General features: G+C 39.9%; 1 protein-coding gene across 2 annotated transcripts in view; it reads right to left on the bottom strand.

Annotated features, from left to right (window-relative positions):
* Nucleotides 1-6,048: 6,048 nt before the first annotated feature.
* The window catches only part of LOC121368987 (NACHT domain- and WD repeat-containing protein 1-like), a 17,307-nt gene continuing 3,309 nt past the window's right edge, over nucleotides 6,049-20,046 (bottom strand). Inside the window, exons 4-18 of one of the 2 annotated variants that reach the window (XR_005957535.1) lie at nucleotides 19,452-19,668; nucleotides 18,749-18,905; nucleotides 17,689-17,857; nucleotides 17,023-17,388; nucleotides 16,098-16,334; nucleotides 14,986-15,343; nucleotides 14,374-14,503; nucleotides 13,691-13,874; nucleotides 12,711-12,823; nucleotides 11,378-11,594; nucleotides 10,404-10,559; nucleotides 9,886-10,052; nucleotides 8,974-9,127; nucleotides 8,646-8,867; nucleotides 7,676-7,807 (exon numbers count right to left, since the gene is read on the bottom strand). Coding sequence is in view for 1 of the 2 variants with exons in the window: in XM_041493772.1 (XP_041349706.1) it covers nucleotides 7,512-7,807; nucleotides 8,974-9,127; nucleotides 9,886-10,052; nucleotides 10,404-10,559; nucleotides 11,378-11,594; nucleotides 12,711-12,823; nucleotides 13,691-13,874; nucleotides 14,374-14,503; nucleotides 14,986-15,343; nucleotides 16,098-16,334; nucleotides 17,023-17,388; nucleotides 17,689-17,857; nucleotides 18,749-18,905; nucleotides 19,452-19,668 (2,921 nt within the window). In the remaining variant the exon portion in view is untranslated. Of the gene's footprint in view, nucleotides 7,808-8,645; nucleotides 8,868-8,973; nucleotides 9,128-9,885; nucleotides 10,053-10,403; nucleotides 10,560-11,377; nucleotides 11,595-12,710; nucleotides 12,824-13,690; nucleotides 13,875-14,373; nucleotides 14,504-14,985; nucleotides 15,344-16,097; nucleotides 16,335-17,022; nucleotides 17,389-17,688; nucleotides 17,858-18,748; nucleotides 18,906-19,451; nucleotides 19,669-20,046 lie in introns of both variants that reach the window. The other variant, XM_041493772.1, reaches the window with a different exon arrangement.

Genomic DNA, 20,046 nt, shown 5'->3' with positions numbered 1-20,046 from the left:
ACCACCATGAGTCATCCCACGCCACTACAATTCGCAAAGCGTCCTATATCCAGGCAATGATCAAATTCATCGAGGAGAAGGGCTCACCCCTGTCTCTGAATGTTTCCACAACACTGCAAAAGTTTGTGAAAAAAGAGATCATGATACAGAACATTGGAAATGATATTCTGAATGCCTTTGCCAAAGGAGAAGAAAAGTACCTGTCATTTCGGCTCAAAATATTTGTTCAGAAAAGTTCAAGACTCGGTGAAAGTATTCCCAGAATGAATATCAAAACAATGAAAACTATCAGAAACAAGCCACAGCAAACAATCAAGAAGATAGTGAAGGAGATGAATATTGTTGAGAAAACAATTGAAATCGCCCGTGATCGTAGCCTCACAACAAAGGATCTTTTGGAATATGATGTTGCACCATCCCCTCTCCTGTTCAGTGACAACGGGATGATGACCAGCCCAGAGAAAAGCCAGCTACTCAAAAAGTTAGAGACTCATCTCAAGCCTGAGGACTATGAATATACACATCGAAGAAACTCGTCATTTGTCATAGACACCATGGCTACTGTTCGTAAGGTTCGTGTTACTGGCCTTTCCAACTTTCAGGATCTCCTCTCAGTTTTCATGTCATTTTCTGATGTCTGTCATCAGTTTGGCCGATGTGACTATGTGTTTGACATGTACTCGGATGCCCCATCAGTAAATGATAATGAGAGTAGGAGGCAGACCAATACTGTACCAATCGAACACAGTTCCATCGAATCAGGAACACCTCTACCAAAACAGATGGAAACGTTCTGGTCTTCAAACAACAACAAACGTCTTCTGGAGAAACTAATCTATCACCATCTTCGTGGTAATACTTGTGAATCTCGTCAATACCCCACTGTAATCGGCCAGGTAACACGAAAAGATGAGAACTGGCAGTGTAAAATGGTTTACAAAGGCAAAGAAAAAGATCTTGCCCACCTTCAGTCATCATTTGAAGAAGCTGACCTTCATATATCCATTCATGTCATGGATTCTCTTGAAGCAGGACACAAAGTATGTATCGTTATTTCCAATGATACATATATAATTGTCGCCCTGCTCTACCACATCCCCGTATTTTTGCAACACCACCTTGAGGAGCTGTGGGTACGAGCTGGAGTGGGAGATACCACTCGGTATGTGCCCCTTCATACTCTGTTTCAACGCCGGGCCATCAGCTCTGTGCAGTATTGCCAGCTTTGCACAGCCTTACAGGGTGTGACATCACCAGCAAAGTTGGAACGAAGAAGGCAGCTTTGAAAGCGGAACCAGATAATTTTCTCAAAAACTTTGGAAGATATTCAGCCCTCTCTACAGCCATGGTTCGCAACGCTGAGCATTTTTTGGTTAAGGTGCTGAGAAGAGGAAGTGATACCACCAATTTCTGTGAACTTCGAGCAGAGGTTTTTCACTTCAGTAAAGGCAGCTCTCTCCACAACCTGCCTCCGACCAGCCAGGGTATCCTGCCTCATATCCAGCGTGCATTCTATAATGCCCATACCACCATGCATGCCTTGGAGAGCCACCTCGACCCTGAAACTGTCGAATTACTGAAGCCTCAAGAGTATGGCTATGAGCACAACCAAGGTCAGTTAATGCCTGCAACATCGTGGAAAACCCTCGAGGTCAGTCATATGCTCATGTGATAAGTGTACCAGGTCATCTCGCATTTGCAGGAAAGCTAAGGTCAAATGTTGCAAATTTTGCCGGTGTAAGAAAACATCACCCAATTCCTGTAAAAATGTAATCAACTAATAAGGTGAACTTGAGTTCTGCAGTAGTTTGGTATGTTTGAAACTTTTGTACTCATAGTGTAGTAATCTTTAAATAGTAGAATTTAGGAGAGTTATTAACGATAAATAGTGATAATTTATGATGAGTTCATCGGTACTATATTAAACACCATGTATAGGCCTGATGTTTTCAATGAATGAACATCATTCTTTATTAACGTAGACTTTTGATTGGATGGGGTTTTAAACATTATTATTTGGGGTATGACGGGCAGGATGAGGAGTGGAAAGTTTGTGTATTTGATTTTTGTTTTAGAGTTATTTGAAATGTTTGGGTTTTTTTTTTGTATGCGAAGATGTCTAATTCAGTATTATGCTGCCATTTTGGACGCCATCTTGGAATTATGCTAATTAAGTCAACTCCAACAAATCACAGTAATGGTACCAATCAGTTCTTTGGTGTCAAAAACATATTTATAGACACAAATATTAACTTCCTATGACACTTACTTCAAAAGATATGGTTATTTGACGAAATGCCATAAAACTGTGGGTCCCATGGGTATCATCCAGTAAGCCTAGGTCTCAAAATGAAAACAGTATTGCTCTGAGCATTTAATGAAGAAACTTTTGGCCAATTTGTGGAACTCTATTTTCAGTATTGGTGGACTTAGAGCTACTTTCAAATTGAAAGCGATTTCCGAGTAAAATTGTGTACAATATGGTAATTTTGTACCCCCAACCCACGTTTATGGCAATGAATAATGCTAAAACATAGTTAGTAACACACAAACAATTGAAATAAATTAAAATGAATCAGCTAATGGTGTCAAATAATTATTTATTGCATGAAACTCCAATATCATCATTATAGCCTTTTGGTGGCCAGCCAAAAACAACATTTGAGCTCTGCTGAGAAAACGTACTTAACCTGTTACCCAAACTTTTTCTGAAGGCCTTGGCATATAGAACAAGGAAATTTCAGTTAACTCTCTAAAAGAAAAATGTATGCGAACTACCCTCCAGAGCCAGGACTAGTATAATTAAATAAAAATTAAAACCAATAAAAAACATCCTCCACCGAAAAAAGAGACCAGATTATACGAAAAAGAAAAACGACAGAACAAAGAATAAACCCCACCTACATGTATATAAATCCGATTTGTCTAAAGTACAATTGTCTGTTGTGTGTTGATGACATTTTAAAAAGCCAAACTACCTATCACTTGGGACAGCCCAGCATCATTCATTTATTAAATTAAGAAAAATTATGATAGAATGACAGTTTAACGATTTTCCCAAGGTATTTGTTTTTCTGAGAAAATTTACGATAATGTGCTATAATCTACTTACCAGTTAGACACCAAAACAATATATATCTTTTTTAAATAGCAAGGGTGGATCCAGGAATTTGTAAAGGGGTGGGGGGGGGGGGGGGGGCGGGATGTAGCCCAGTGGTAAAGCTATCGCATAATGCGCGGTCGATCTCGGATCGGTCCCTGTCGGTGGGCCCATTGGGTTATTTCTCGTTCCAGTCAGTGCACCACGACTGGTATATCAAAGGCCATGGTATGTGCTATCCTGTCTGTGGGATGGTACATATAAAAGATCCCTCGTTACTAATGAAAAAATGTAGCGGGCTTTCTCTCTGAGACTATATGTCAAAATACCCAAATGTTTAACATCCAATAGCCGATGATCAACAAATCAATGTGCTCTAGTGGTTGCGTTAAACATTTTTTTTTTTAAACTGGGCGTCACAAAATTCTAAAAACGGCAATTTGAGATTGTCGAAGTCAAATGAGTATATTGTGGACTGTGAATTCCCCTCCCCCTTAAAAAAAAAATAAAAAAAATAAAGAAGGGCACTTTCAAGCAGGCGGGGTGGGGATCACAGGACCTCTGGGACCCATATCTGAATTAAAAACTTTGTTTTATTTAACGTCATATCTGATTTCGTCAGTTATATGTGTTGTAGAATCACAATTTGTTTTGTTTATCGACACCACTGGAGAACATTGATTACTTAAGCATTGTTTGTTTGATGTCAAACATTTGATAATTGCAACACGTTTTCAGAGGAAAACCAGCAACATGTTTCCATTAACAGCATGGAGTATTTCATATGCACTTTACCTCAGACAGGACAGCACGTACCACGACCTCTGATTTACAGGTCGTGGGGCACTGGCTGAGACGGGTAAACCCAATCTGAGCATGGATCCACCAAGGGGATTTGATCCTTCGACCCAAACGTTCCACCGACTGGGCAAGATCACGTTGTAACCTAATATGACGAATCTTATGGATCTTCCATTAAAAACTCAGTATTGTATCTCTACACAAGACGGGGGCGGGACGTAGCCCAGTGGTAAAGTGCCCGCTCGATGCGCGGTCGGTTTAGGATCGATCCCCATCGGTGGGCCCATTGGGCTATTTCTCGTTCCAGCCAGTGCACCACGACTGGTATATCAAAGGCTGTGGTATGTACTACCCTGTCTGTAGGATGGTGCATATAAAAGATCCCTTGCTGCTAATCGAAAAGAGTAGCCCATGAAGTGGCGACAGCAGGTTTCCTCTCTCAATATCTGTGTGGTCCTTAACCATATGTCTGACGCCATATAACCGTAAAATAAAATGTGTTGAGTGCGTCGTTAAATAAAATATTTCCTTCTTTCCTTCTTCTCTACACAAGACGGACACCAAAAGAAGTTATGACGGAAGCCGTGACTCACTGTCAGGTGCTTTATCTACAGAAGAGAGCTGATCTTGACAAAGGTGTATGGTGCCAATGCTGTCTGTAGGAGAACTGCCAGTACAGGCGCCCTTAACCTTTTTTTCAGCTTCCGTAAACAAAAGGACATATAAATGCGTTCATTGAATTACGATTCCTGCTCAGGACAACATATTGCAATCTAACTATGCTGAATGGAAAATAAAAACATAATGCTAGATCCAGACTACCAACTGCCAGCACAAAATTGACCAACTTTCTACTGTCACGACTTTAACGACTGTCTGAGCACTCTTACAACTCGATTCTCGTCGTATAGCTCATTAGTTGTTAGTTAATCTGAGCGCGCCCGTCTTAAGTTGGGAGTTGGGGGAAAATTACATCGTAACCGTCGAGTTGGCAAACTTCGTCGTAACAGTTGACAGTCTGATCCTACAAACATCTATCTATATACAACTGGATTACGTGATGAAGTTGATGAAGAAACCATAGAACACGTAAAATGTAAAACTGATATGGAAGGATTTGAAGAAATGGATTTTTGATATTCAGGATTCAGTATTCAGTATTTTCCCAGAGAGGACAAATGATATCAGAAGCGGCCCTATATTAATTTTCAATCCCCCTCCAAACTTCCCACAAAGTTCCGTTGGCATTCCGCCTCGTATCATTGCCCTCCACTCTAAATGGATTTTCGGGATCCGGCACTGTATATTAAACCATTTAATTTTGATCACAACTCTCGACTATCCAACAATGTTCCTTAGTTTATACAACTGCTAGCCTTAGTGAAAGAATATTATAATACATTACCGAGAAACGCGTTTCAAAAATACACGAACATAAAAAAATTTATTGTATTTTTATTAGAACACTAGAATCGCTTTATACGTATCCTTTTAGATCATGTTTCAGTTTTAGAAGCTATTCATTTTATACACCTGATAGCGGGAATTTGTCCAGTGGTAAACCGCTCGCCTGATTCGCGGTCGGTCTAGGATCGATCCCCGTCGGTGTGCTCATTGAGCTATTTCTCGCTCCAGCCAGTGCACAACTGGCATATCAAAGGCTATCTTGTCGTTAAAAAAAAAAAAAAAACCCTTTAACTTTTTAACTATTCAGAATAATTAAAAAAGTCATACATACAATGTATATATGTATGTATGTATGTATGTATGTGTATGTATGTACACACACACACAATATATATATATATATATATATATATATATATATATATATATATATATATATATATATATATATACACAGTATATATATATAAATAAATAAATAAATATATATATATATAAAATATAAAACCACAGAAAGAACAAAACACATAGTAAAAATAGCTCGAGCGCTTTCAGTTATTCTCAGTATATATCAAGACGACATACGTTATGACCCATGTCTTAGCATCTTGTCAGAAAAATGTTATCATTTTTCAGACATAACTTAACCTGATAGACAAGGCTAATAACTGATTAAAGACCCCCTCGATTGTTTTTTTTACCCCCAACCCCCTCAAAACAAAACGAAAGAAGAAGACACGAAAGATAAAATATGAATTTTATTATCAGTGAAAACAACATACATGTAAACTAACTGATTATAAATTAACAAGTTATCACAGTTTTGCTTACCACTAATAAAAAGAACAAGGAAGGAAATGTTTTATTTAACGACGCACTCGACACATTTTATTTACGGTTATATGGCGTCGGAAATAAAAGAACAAGAATAAACATTAAGTAATATGGCATAAATGACAATAGGACCAATCGGGGTGGGTTGGGCGATAGCTTAAAACAATTTGGTTTTGCGTTCCAAGCTAACACCTAGCCGACCAACATTTTACATCGTCCCTACTGAAAAGAAATAAATTCATTATACTCGACCATTACTCACTAGATTTTGGGAGTATTTCAAAGCTCCGACAGAGAAGTGAACCCCAACACCCTCTCCGGATCCGCCCCTGCCGCCAGACCTTATCCATTATATTAGATATGACACGTGCAGCAGAATATAGAAGTAAATCACATATATTTCCTGATCATTATATTAATACAATCTATATATACTAATATTAAAAATATATATTTGTACATCATATTTTGTACAATATAAAAGATAAATACTGGTATTTACAATACGTACAGAATGAAAGTAACAGTTTCTTTTCCTCGAGAAAAGTATCACTCAAGTATTTAAAAATTGGCACAAGTTATAAGTACCTTCATAACCAAGTACATCACAGCAAACTGTTTTAAAATACACCCGTATTATCACAACTGTCTCATTGACTATAAGAGGAGCTGGCGCACGAATACACCAAAACAATATATTTAAATCAAAAGTGCTTCAGTAAGCTGTAAAAGCTGTTCAGTTTTAGTGTTACAAATACTGAATTCGACTAAACATTTACACTATATGCATACTAATTTCATTTCAGCTTTATAAAACTACTGGATCGCTTCATCATGCTATAACATCGTTTGGTAATGTAAACTACAAACAAAAGCTGTTTTAATAAAGTCGTATATACATATTTATGTGGCCAACATTGTTGGTGTTCTATTTTCACCATGAGACCCAAAACCTGATACTTGTGAAGCACCACCTTCAGTTGAAAAACTGTGTAAATAAATACACAAGTTATTCATATTTTCAATGGTTAACTGTCACTAAAGCGAACAATTCTATCAGAAGTAAAGAAAAAATATTTACATATGTATATATCAACACCCATTAGTCCTTTTAATGACTAATATTAAAGGACGTTTAATATCATTTATCATAATATCTTTATCAGACCTGTAGGCACTTATAAGGAGCAACGCTAACGTTAGTGACAGATTTGACTAGTTGTCTATGCAGTCATTCGATTTAACATGAACAACAAAACCAGTTTAGCAATCGATTGCCTGTGCACTGTTCAAGAGGGCGAGCACTTGCGACCTAAACCAGACTAGCGAATGTCTGCTGGCGCTCAAATTTTTGAACACGACTCTTTGTCTATTCAGCTTTACAGTCAGTTGGCTTATTAGCACCAACTTCTGGCTGTTCGGTAGGTTCGTCAGCAACTGGTTTGGTTTCTGTCTTTGTGTTACGTTCATCAGTAGTCGTCGATTTGGTCTCTGTCTGGGTAATATTGTCATCAGGAAGTGGTGTTTTGGGTTCCGTCTCCGCATCGGTATCTTCAGCGACCAATGTTGTAGCTTCCGTCTGTTGGGAAGACACGTCAGTTACTGAAGACACGGGTGTTGTAACTGTGGTTTCCACTTCCGACGCACTCAAATTAGTCTCTATGTCTGAAATTATAACATAAACAGGCGCATGTGCAGGGTGACGATTTTGGGGGTCGAACCCCCTTGTTTACAGAAAATTTCCTTTTTTGATATAGTTTTCCAGAGGAACATAACTGAACCCTCCTAGAAACTTCGATTGTTTAGTACCCCTGTATAATTTCCTGCATACGCGCCTGCATAAATTATGACGATAATACAACAATGTCCACTACATCGATTTCTCTCTCGTTGTCCTTTTTAAAAACCACTGTCCCGTACAGACTGCCCAGAAAAGCTGTGTCTTTCCAGGACAGCGTGCTTGACTAGTAATTGGATAAAGCAAAAATTAAGTGAACATGAATGGAACAAAAATAATATTGTACTCAAAATTCTAATAAGAAAGGGAAATGACCAGTTGATTGGTTACAGGGAACCATGAATACTAGCCCCAAACAGCCGTGGAGATCGTTCTTGTTTGTCCTAGAAATGTCAGAAGAAAATCAAGATTATTTACATCACTGCTACCTTCCTGACCTCCTAATTATTGTATAGCCCTGCTGAAATGTTTAGGCTACTGCACACATGGAAAGGATTGTGTGCAAAACACATACACATTTAAGTTATTGGTCGCCCGCTAAAAATAGTCATTTAACTATAATTTGTTTCTATTTTAAAATGAAATTATCTGATTGCAATGCTTTATGGACATACAGTTCAGCAGGTAATATATATTTTTCTAAACAAAAAAATAGTGTTGGCTGTAAGCAACTTTGATATTTCTAGGCTACTATAAAAGCCTTAGGTTCACGAAAGGAAGAAACACATTATAATAAGAATAACCCTACAAAGTTATCTATATTACCCGACATAGTGGGATGATGATGATGATGATGATGATAATGAGGATGAGGAAAATGATTTAACATGGTCGTTCAGAGAAAGCTGTTGTAGCACACGCCTCTCTTGAGCGCAAGTTCTGGCGTGGGACAGTTCCACATTCCAAGACAGGAGGAAAGTTTGGAGGGGGGAGACCACTGTTCGCATACTCAAACCGAAAAGCGCAAGAGAGCACTGGCAGCCCGATCTAAAAACCAAAAGAGCAATCGAGAGTACACGTGGGTAGTCTGTAACATATTTATATGTTTTAGTATGTCTGATAAATTTATCCCAACCATTTGCTAAACTCGTACCAGTGGTCCCATAAATCTCTGGGTATTTCATCCAGTCTACCGCCTTGTATGTGTGACGTGGCATGGAGTACATGCGCCAGATGATCGGAGTGGACATCTGCCGGAAACTGGCCAGCACGCAGTGTCCATCTTGACTCATGGTGATCGCGACAGGCTGCAAGAGAAAGTGAACAACTCATTATAGTTATCACGTGCCGTACGTACAAAATGTTTTTAAAGTATGGACATAGGTTTACACACATTTTTAAGTCCATTAATGACATCACGACTAGTTTCAAAACTACGGATCCTGACCCTGTGGGCCACTCTAGTTTTAGGTATCTGTCAGTAGATCTAAAGCAATTGGTGTTTTCAGGAGCTGGAAGTCAAGGGCTCGAGAACAATCTGACTTGTCGTCTTATCATATCATATGGCAATCTGACCAACGGAATAAATAGTTGAACAAAACGAGATGGAATAAACAAATATAATTACAATTTTGAACTAAAACACTATATACAGTTACAGCTCAAGTTAAAGTTTGTTTTGTTTAACGAAACGACTACAGCACACTGATTTAGTAATCATCGGTTATTGGATGTCAAACATTTGGTAATTTTGATATATGGTCTTAGAGAGGAAAGCTGCTACATTTTTCCATTAGTAGCAAGGGCACCATCCCACAGACAGGATAGCACATACGACGATCTTTGAGACACCAGCCGTGATGCACTGGCTGGTAGGAGTTATAGCTCAAAGCCAAACTGAGCACGCGCTATCTCTGGCAGCAGATCATCCGCCAAAACCCAGAGCAAGTTTATGAGGAGCACCAATTACTATATATGCACAGAACATTAGGATTAAAGCTTTTATTTGTAAAATCTCCCTCGGACGTATAGTGCCGAAATACAATTTTGAGTTGGTTGTACTTACCCTGAAGTCAGGAGAATATGAAGCGAGACACTGAAGTGTGGTCTTATCCCAGATCCTCATGACGTTGTCGTCGATGACGTTGTTGTAGGTAAAGACGTACTGACTGTCTGGCCGCAGACTGACCCACAAGACACCACCTCGAATCTTTACCTCTTGCAACAGTTGTCCTAGGAAATATGCATTAAAAAGGTAACTATAATGAAAACAAACAAAGAGGGGATGACAGTAAGTGATAGAAAAGGAAAGTAAAACAGAGGCAGAGAGAAGGAAATAAAATGTGCGAAAATGGGGGGGGGGGGGGGGGGGGGAGAGAGAGAGAGAGAGAGAGAGAGAGAGAGAGAGAGAGAGAGAGAGAGAGAGAGAGAGAGTGTGTGTTTTTTTACATATGTTTATGCATTTTCACAATTTATTGTTTACTGGTTTACAAAATACAAAACATTTACTACAGAAACAACTGAAACATCTGAGGCCTTCTAGACTAAATGGCTCTGTTGTTCCCGTAATTAAACATTCCAAACCTGATCTCAAGTCATGTGATCGTAGCGAGTCGTCACTGTAAGATGCCAGCACGGTTCTGTTATCAACGATGACAAACTTTCTTAGACTAATCGTATTTGATATGTTGTTATTGTCCAACTCATAGGCGTCTGTGGCTAGCCTAACGTGGACACGACCTACAACAAAGACAGGTAACATGTAGTAGTCATGACAAGGTATGCAATATTTGAGACTGATTTAGGGCCATATCTAGTATGTGGGAGCAAGGATGACAATTGCACCACCAAAAACAATATAAACAATTCCCTTTTTAGTTTAGAAGTGCCCGTTTTGTCTACCTGGATAAAAGTATCTATTACTTTGTCCTAACTGTTGTTATAGTGTCACCATACGTCGTTTTAGCTAAGAACAGCCCAGTTATACAATCTATTTCAATAAAATTTCTCTCTCCAGCATTGAACATAATGATGTTTTAAAACATTGTGGGTTTTTAAAACTACATACGTGAATCTAGAGTTTTCAATAGGGGACGTTGATAGACAAGACTCATCACTTTATACAAAGACGTGTTGGGACGTAGCTCAGTGATATTTAAAGCGCTCGCTCGATGCAAGATCTGTCTAGGATCGCCACCCGTCGTTGGGCGCATTGGACGATTTCTCGTCCAGCCAGTGATCCACAACGGATGTTTTTATCATATTTGTGGGATGCTATATAAAACATTCATTGCTGCTTATCGAAAACAAAAACCCAGTAGCCCTTAGTCCTTTGTATGTCCGTTGTCATATAACGGTAAAGAAAATTGTGTTAAGTGCATCATGTTTTTCCTTTTTTCTTTATAAAGACTGATAGAAACAGAGGGCTCGGGCACCTTAGCCCTTTACCTAATTAGTGTCTTCTGTATCACACAAACATTTAAACGCATAATATTCAAGTCTGTGATTTGAAATTCAAGTGTAAAGGTCCTAAAGTAAGGATTTCAGTTACCACCCACGTGTTTTGAGTTCCCAGACGACGAGCTGTGAGGCGTCCCCAGACTGTTCACGACACACCAGATACCTGTCGTCATCTGTCAATTTGGACTCGTTAAAGTTCTTCACGTTCATGCTGGCTGAATCGAAATGGTAGATGAACCGTCGTGACGTCAAGTCGAACACTAGATAGGGGCCCTTCAACGTGGCTGCCACTAGAGTGCTCTCGGCGGCGTTTTTCTGCATAAATTATAATCAGAAGTTACACTAAAATTAAATACAGTTCAATTTGATTGGAGCCTAGACCATCCTTACAAAATGGTAGTTTATTACACATCATTCCTGCAGTGAGTCGGAAGGTGGGGATTTTAGTTGTGGTGTTTTTTGTTTATATTACATTGCAAAAAAATAGGGACACCTTTATAGGCCTAATTCAGTCAGGAAACAGCATTAGTGTCTTAATATTTACAAACACAAAGTGTCAATTGGCAGGATTCGAACCTACTGCACCGATTCGCATGACATTTGGCAAATCCTTAAATTCGTGCAAAAGTTATCGAGATATTCGGACAAAATATGCTAACCTAAGACCTTTTTATCATGTATTTCCATCATTCTACCCGCACAATTATTTATAATCCATACAGAAATGCGTAGTGATTCGTTAGCAACCCTATATAATTGTTTGGTGGTAATGCTAGTATGAATACATGCTTTTTTTTAAAATCCAGATTAATGTTTTTTCGTTTAATTCGGGCAAAAACCAGTCTGACCCCCCCCCCCCCCCCGCGTCCCACAAATGGGAGCCCGTACAGGCGCCTATGCCTAGTAAAAAATCGCGAAACAGACATACCATTAAAAAAGAAGTCCACAACACAAACTGACATCATTTCATAAAGAACAGAATGTTTTATTTAACGACGCACTCAACACATTTTATTTACGGTTATATGGCGTCAGACATATGGTTACGGACCACACAGATTTTGAGAGGAAACCCGCTGTCGCCACTACATGGGCTACTCTTTCCGATTAGCAGCAAGGGATCTTTTATTTGCGCTTCCCACAGATAGGATAGCACAAACCATGGCCTTTGTTGAACCAGTTATGGATCACTGGTCAGTGCAAGTGGTTTACACCTACCCATTGAGCCTTGCGGAGCACTCACTCAGGGTTTGGAGTCGGTATCTGGATTAAAAATCCCATGCCTCGACTGGGATCCGAACCCAGTACCTACCAGCCTGTAGACCGATGGCCTAACCACTACGCCACCGAGGCCGGTCTCATAAAGAACAGTTACTGTTACTGTCGTGCCAAGTTAAGCACGCTGTCTTCAATTAACATATGAATACTTACAACAAATCCGGTTATTTTCTTTGGTTTCCCAGCATCGATTGTATCAGTACATTTGCATGTTTTCAGACAGAAGATCTTGATGCTAAGCCGGTTTTCAGATAAACTCAGAACTTCTACAATAGCAACAAAAACATCTTGATTTTATTCTAACAGTTTGCATGTTACCAGACCAGACGTTTCCAATTAAGCTTTGAAAGATGTACTAAAAAATACAATGAATGCTAAATTCGTAAACCCTCTTATTTCCCAGTTGAAAGAACCCTTGATCCGTCTGCCAGAGAAAGGACTGGTACTAAAACGTAAAGAAAAATACTTTCTGGAGTTTTAGTGTTACCATCGTATGTGTTCACAATTCATATTATACTGATACATCTGAAAGAAAAACCATTACATCATTCAAAATCGTTTTTCACGGTGCCATGATTGTTCCTATGCCTTTTTGATAAACTAAACCTGTATAAGACAGAGATCACCGGACATTTAAATAATTGTGATAACATACACGAGCTTATGTGTGTTGTACCGATTTTACAAAACTCGTGTCAGGATTCTTGTATTGCGCAAGCGAGAGCGAAAGTAATACACGAATCCTGACACTCATTTCGAAAAATCAGTGCGATTCACACTATAAGACGACGACGAAATGACGTCATGTTGGTAAGCGATTACTCAAAGTTAAGACTGGGGAAGCTGTACTAAGTTATGACGTCGCTTCCGAAAATTACGTCATTCGTTGTGCACGTCAAATCATTATGACATACGTGTATCATATTGGTTATATTTCCCTGTATATCTTGAACTATGTGGATAATAAACTCATTAATCATAATGATGGTATTAGGTTTTTACGAAAAGGTGAACATAGCCTAACCCACAGGAGAGTTGAATCTATGTCCTACCTTTCATGAATCCACGTGTGTCAATAGTTTTTGCTATAACTAGTAACTAATAATTTACATTTTTGTAGAGATGTAACTAACCTGAAGTATTTGTAAGGACAACCAAGTCCTGAGGCAAGGTGGAGTTTTGTGGAATGTATTCTGAAAGCTGACCCACATATTTGGCAATAAAAAGATCGAGGAGTCGGACTCTTCCCGTCCACTCCACCACCAGCGTCTGTCTGTCTCCAACCATGACAACCTGGTAGCTGGATTTACCTTCGTCCTGGAATACAATGTAAGGCAGACATTGGTTTTGTTAAGGATAATTAGCTATGCCTGACAAGGAAGGAAGGAAGGAAATGTTTTATTTAACAACGCTCTTAACACATTTTATTTACAGTTATATATGGCGTCGGACATATGGTTAAGGACCACGCAGATATTGAGAAAGGAACCCCGCTGTCGTCACTTCATGGGCTACTGTTTTCGATTAGCAGCAAGGGATCTTTTATATGCACCATTCCAGACCGACCGCGCATCATGCGAACGCTTTACCACTGGGGTACGTCTCGCCCCATGCCTGACAATGATAATAAATCTGTCAGTATTATGTAACACTCTTTTGCTTAAGGGACTTGTGAAGGAACTACAAATTACATGATGCAGCTGCTTAATGTATACCGTATGCCCCCGGAATGAGCTCGGTTTTAAATACGCTTTCTACGGATCTGACAAATTTTGCTTACGGTGAAGCAGAGTATTTTTAAAACTATTAATCTCACCAGTTTCAGCTGTCTTATAGGTCTGCATGTTCCCAAATCGTAAACTCGTAGAATCTGTGTCTTTACGCCATCACGATCGACCTTACCATAGAGTAGAACATATCTCGGGTTTGTGGTGACGTAGATCTCACTAAAAAGGAAAACAAATGCGACCATTAATATTTGCAAACATTAATATTTTAGGATCTAGATAGAAAAAAAAGCCCCCCCCCCCACCTTCTCCGTTGCTAGTATCACCCGACGCCTATGTCATCACCACCAACCAAGGGTCAGTGCTACCTTTAGGCTCAATAAGTGATGGTGTTTGAATGACTATGACACAAAATGTTTAATATTAACTTTAGCTTCTGAAATGTTATTACAGGATACCTTTAAATGCTTTCATAATAAGTCAAATAGCCTTGTGACAATGTAGGTTTAAATTCAACAGGTATTTGCAGGGGCGTGTGCAGGGGGAAGGTGTTCGGGGGGCCGACCTCCCTGATGAAAGGGAGCATGACTCAATCCTCAGAAACTTCACTCGCCACAGTCCAGACCCCACCCGGCATAAATTCTTACACACGCGCCTGAATTAGTAGACAAATTTACACGATACAAAGACGACTGACTCACCTAATATGGAAATCGTCATCTATCTCTTGAATCGGCGTAACTAGCTGACTATCAATGGGGCTTGCGGAATGTCTTTTTTCGTCACGTGGAGTTATGAAGCCGTTGTTGCCTGGATGAATGGATGCGTCATCGCGCGAGAGATCCCACAGTCTGACCACGGCGTCGCTCGCTATGGTGGCCATGATGTTGCCGTCGACCGACGCCACGTTGGTGACGGCCCGAGTCGGGTGTTTGAGGACCGGGTAGCGAGATGACGTCTTTAAATCCCAGATGACGATTTTCTCCCAGCTAGCCGTTATCAGGTACCGGTCGTCGTTGGTCACGCGTACAAAGGATGCCATGCGGTCATGTTTTACTCCTGAAAGGAAAGGAAAGGAATGTTTGTTTAACGATCAGTCAGCACATTTTAAACTATGGCTATTTGGTGACACACGCACAGACAGACAGACAGACAGACAGACAAAGAGAGAGAGAGAGAGAGAGAGAGAGAGAGAGAGAGAGAGAGAGAGAGAGAGAGAGAGAGAGAGAGGAGAGAGAGAGAGAGAGTTGGGGGGGGGAGGCATAGACAGACAGAGAGAGAGAGAGAGTTAGAGAGAGAGAGAGAGAGAGAGAGAGAGAGAGAGAGAGAGAGAGAGAGAGAGAGAGAGAGAGAGAGAGAGAGAGAGAGAAACAGCTATATATAGACATAGAAAGAATGAGAGAGAACCCGATGCCGTCATATAAGCGACTCCTACCGATAAACCAGCAAGTGATCTTTTATACCAACTTTTCCATAGACAGTTTAGTACATACCACGGCCTTTGATATATCAGTCGTGATATTAATCCTAAGAAATTAATCTGTATGACACATCTTCCCATAATACAGCCTTTGAATTGCCAACTGACACATTGATTGGGACGGGGGTAACAACCAGGTAATCGCGATCTCTGGTACCGCAGGCGTTATGCTGAGACTGACTAACTAGTTCCTGTCTTGGACATATTGAACCATCAGTAAATGTAAGCTCATGTCAAATTGTTGATTGACTGATTGATTATACAGTAAAACTTACACCCCCCCCCCCCCCCCCCCAAAATCAAACTAACTCTTTTCAAGTTATTTCCACATACCTGGAAGTGACTGTATAATGGTTTTGTCTGCAAGATCAATGACGTAAAAGGTCACGGAGACTCCGCACCCAATGACAATGCGCTTGTCAGACGCACAGAACGCCATGCAGGTCACTAGATCCTTAATAGTCTCGTCCACTTCAGGAATGTGAATCGTGTCCTCGTAGAACTGGGTCGCTGGCAAGTCGTACAGGATAACTCTGCTGCCCACCGAAATGGCTATTATTGTGTTACATCCTAAACAAAATGGAAAATTAAAACATCTCAGATACAGGGAAAGAACAACTGCAGGCGTAGGGACGCACACAACCCCCTGTTTTGTTGCACAGATTTGCTTTAACTACTAGTTATGAATAAACCATTTCAAGTCCAGTTAAAACAAACCCCAAAACGTGCACACACCCACACCTACAATCACCCAAACTCCCCCAATCCCCCCCCCAAAAAAAAAAAAAAGCAAAAAAAAAAAAAAAAAAAAAAAAAAAAAACACACAAAAAAAAAAGCAAAAAAAAAAAAAATACTTAAAAAAAAAAAAAAAAAAAAAAAACCCCAGCCTGACATTCTTCCCACTTGTCCAATCCTAAATCCGCCCTTAATTTTAAATGGAATGTCTTCAATCTATCAAGAAAATAATAATAATAATAAACATTATAGAAAAGACGTACAGAAATGACATTTAAGTATAAGAATAGTTTTAAAAATGTAATAGGCAAAATAAAAAGCCAGTTAACATCTGCTCTTAAGAACTATATTTAAAAAAATGGCAATCTCATAGCAAAGAAAAAATTATAGACACGAAAAAAGAACCTCTAAAAGAACAAGTACTAAATTCCGCATGAAATCAAATTAATACACTTGGAACTAAACAGGTTCAATAACCAAAAGTTGTTCAACATTCTCTATTCAATGTTCATTAAAGCTCACCTGTACAGACACACCCTTGTCCAAATTCCTCCCCAGTTTCCAACAAAGAACATTCCTCCTGCCCCAGCTGTTTTCCTGTCCTCGCGCTGCGCAGTTTCAAAATAGTCCCGCTGAAAATGGCCAGTCTTGTCTTGTTTTCCCCAGTGCTACAGACACACGATTTCTCCATGTTCAGGTCCAGTTTGAATCGCTGCTGGACTCCCGTCATAATCTCGAAGGCTATCAAGGAGTTCATTGTTTCCACACATGCAATGGTGTTTTTGTAGCAGATCATCACTTTCGAAGGTCTCTCACCCACGTTATCAAACGAATGTAGCAGCTTCCCAGCTGAGACGTCCCAGATTTTGACAGAATTGTCGTATGAACCTGTATTGAAGAGTTGACAGACACACGCTTCAGTTACTGAGATAAATATTGTAAACAACAGCAGTTTTGATTATTAATTATTATTATTATTATTATTATTATTAGCAGCTTAGGTTACAGTATCACACGTTTTCTCTGTCTCTGTCAGTGTTTCAAAACTACGTACTAGTTCTGTATAAAATCTCGTGATATTTCATATATTTTAATAAAATACCCCCCCCCCCCACACACACACACATACACACACACACACACACACACACACACACACCACACAATTATCTCTCTCAACTGTCTTACATGTGACCATTTTCTTGCCGCTTGACATCATGTCAATGCCAGTGACCTCGGCCGTGTGTTCTGCCAGGCAGTGCAGAAGCGGGCCGCCTGTAGGGTTGAGCACGGGTAGGTTGGGCAGCAGGAAGCCATGCTGGGCCTTCTGACACTGAGACACCAGGGACTTGAGACCCTGCAAAACAGACAACCGAAACCCAATGTGTCTCTAGGGCAAAACTACAGAGAGGATCTTATATGACATGGTGGCTAGAGGACAGTATCTAACAGTGGTAAGAATAGAATAGAACAGAACAGAACAGAACAGGAACAACACCACTAGAGCACATTGATTTATTAATCATCGGCTATTGGATGTCAAACATTTGGTAATTTTTGACATAAAGTGTCAGAGATTGATTGATAAATTGCTCATATACCACTAGGGTTTCGAACACGCCCATCCAGAGTCCGACCTCTGATAAGATCGGTGGCCTGACTCAGGATGGGGGGAGTGTCAGAGAGGAAACCGGATACCGACCGCGCATCAAGCGAGCGCTTTACCACTGGGCTACGTCCTGCCCACCCTCACCCACCCGCTTTTTTTATGCCTGTGACCATTTGCCAGAACATGGAGTCTCACTGAAGGGAATCGATATTACGACTTGGTGCACCCCAGGCTTTACCAGTGAGATACATCCCTAATGCATGCCTATTAAAGGGCACTTACTAATTACTGTTCTGTGCGTATGTACCTTTGTACGTCTGATGCGTCCTATGATGTGGGAAGGCAGCTCGTCGGGATTGTACGCCAGGCTCTACCAGTGAGATACACCTCGAATGCATGCCTATTAAAGGGCATTTACTAATTACTGTTACCGGCTACGATTGGACTGCTGGTGCTCCCTTGCACCTGCCAGTGCAGGCGGTCCCCCCTTCACCCATCCTAACCTTTTCCTGTCCTGGACGGAAGAACCGGCTGAGGCCGGTACTTGTGCCCAGGACAGGCGTGCGCTACAACAGCTTGCTCTGAATGTGCACGTTAAACAATTTTCCAAGTTCCAAGTACTGTTCTGTGCGTATGTACCTTTGTACGTCTGATGCGTCCTATGATGTGGGAAGGCAGTTCGTCGGGGTTGTACGCCAGACTCGTCTGAGACAGCTGAAGGACCTCCGACACCGTCTGTATCTGAAGATCGTCAGGAAACATGGCGTGAGCCTCGATCAGGTCGTCCAGAACCTGTCTGGATAACAGATTTACAATGTTAGTATGCTGTCGTCTGCTTGTTTTATAAGGCGTAAAAAACACAAAAACAAAACAAGAAGAGGACCCTTATTAGTTTTTCATTGTATTATTTTGTAAAAAGATTTTTAAAAAGTTTGTTTTGCTTAACGACACCACTAGAACACATTGATTTATCAATCATCAGCTATTGGATGTCAAACATTTGGTAATATTAGAGAGGAAACCCGCTACATTTTTCTATTAGTAGTAAGGGATCTTTTATATGTACCATCCAACAGACACGATGTGACATGCCACGCCTTTGCTATACCAGTCGTGGTGCACTGGCTAACACGAAAAATATAGATTTTAAAAAGTCAAATAGATATTTATTTATGGCTTATATATTGAAAAACTAAAAACCAAAACAACAACTATAACAAAAACTACAACAATAATAATAACAAACCCCCCAAACCCCCCAAAAACAAACCATCCCCAAAACAAACCATCTCCAAACAATCCCCAACTCTCCAATTGATAATATTTTAAAGTTAAGACGAACCTTACTCCAACAGCTTTGAGCTTGGCTAGGATGAATTCAAAATTGCACAGACACTCTTTCTTCACTAAATCCACCTGCCCTGCAGTAATTCGGTGGAAAGGTAAATTGTTAAGTTTTCGTAGATTATAAATTTCATCAAATTTGATTGGCTGGGCTGCCACGTGACGATCTGCCGTTCCAGACGCTCCTTTCGAATCCTTGTAGGGTTTCGACAGTCCTGAAAAAATACCAAACATGTAACACTATAAATAATAAAAAGTAACATGTAAAGAGTAATCTGAATTTTATTCAGATATTAGGAATGCTAAGTAAATATGTGATATTAAAAAAGACGTTCAAACTATTTTTAGACCTGTGTTTTGGCCGTTGGATACTATTTATCTTACAACTCGTTGTTTATTCAATCGTTTAATTAATTAATTAATTTATTGAAAACTGAAGTCGCCATTGTTCTACAATTTAATGTTTATAATTAGGAGAGAGCCTAGTAAGTTGGATAATTTGTGCCCAATCAAATTTATATGTAATAAAATATGTTTTTACCCCCCCCCCCCCCCAACCCTCCAATAATAAAAGGTATCTACCGGTAAGTACT

The sequence above is a fragment of the Gigantopelta aegis genome, chromosome 3 (assembly GCF_016097555.1).
Source record: "Gigantopelta aegis isolate Gae_Host chromosome 3, Gae_host_genome, whole genome shotgun sequence".
Taxonomy (NCBI): Eukaryota; Metazoa; Mollusca; class Gastropoda; order Neomphalida; family Peltospiridae; genus Gigantopelta; species Gigantopelta aegis.
The sequence above is the reverse complement of the archived record's forward strand: the minus strand, read 5'-3'. Positions and strand labels throughout refer to the sequence as shown.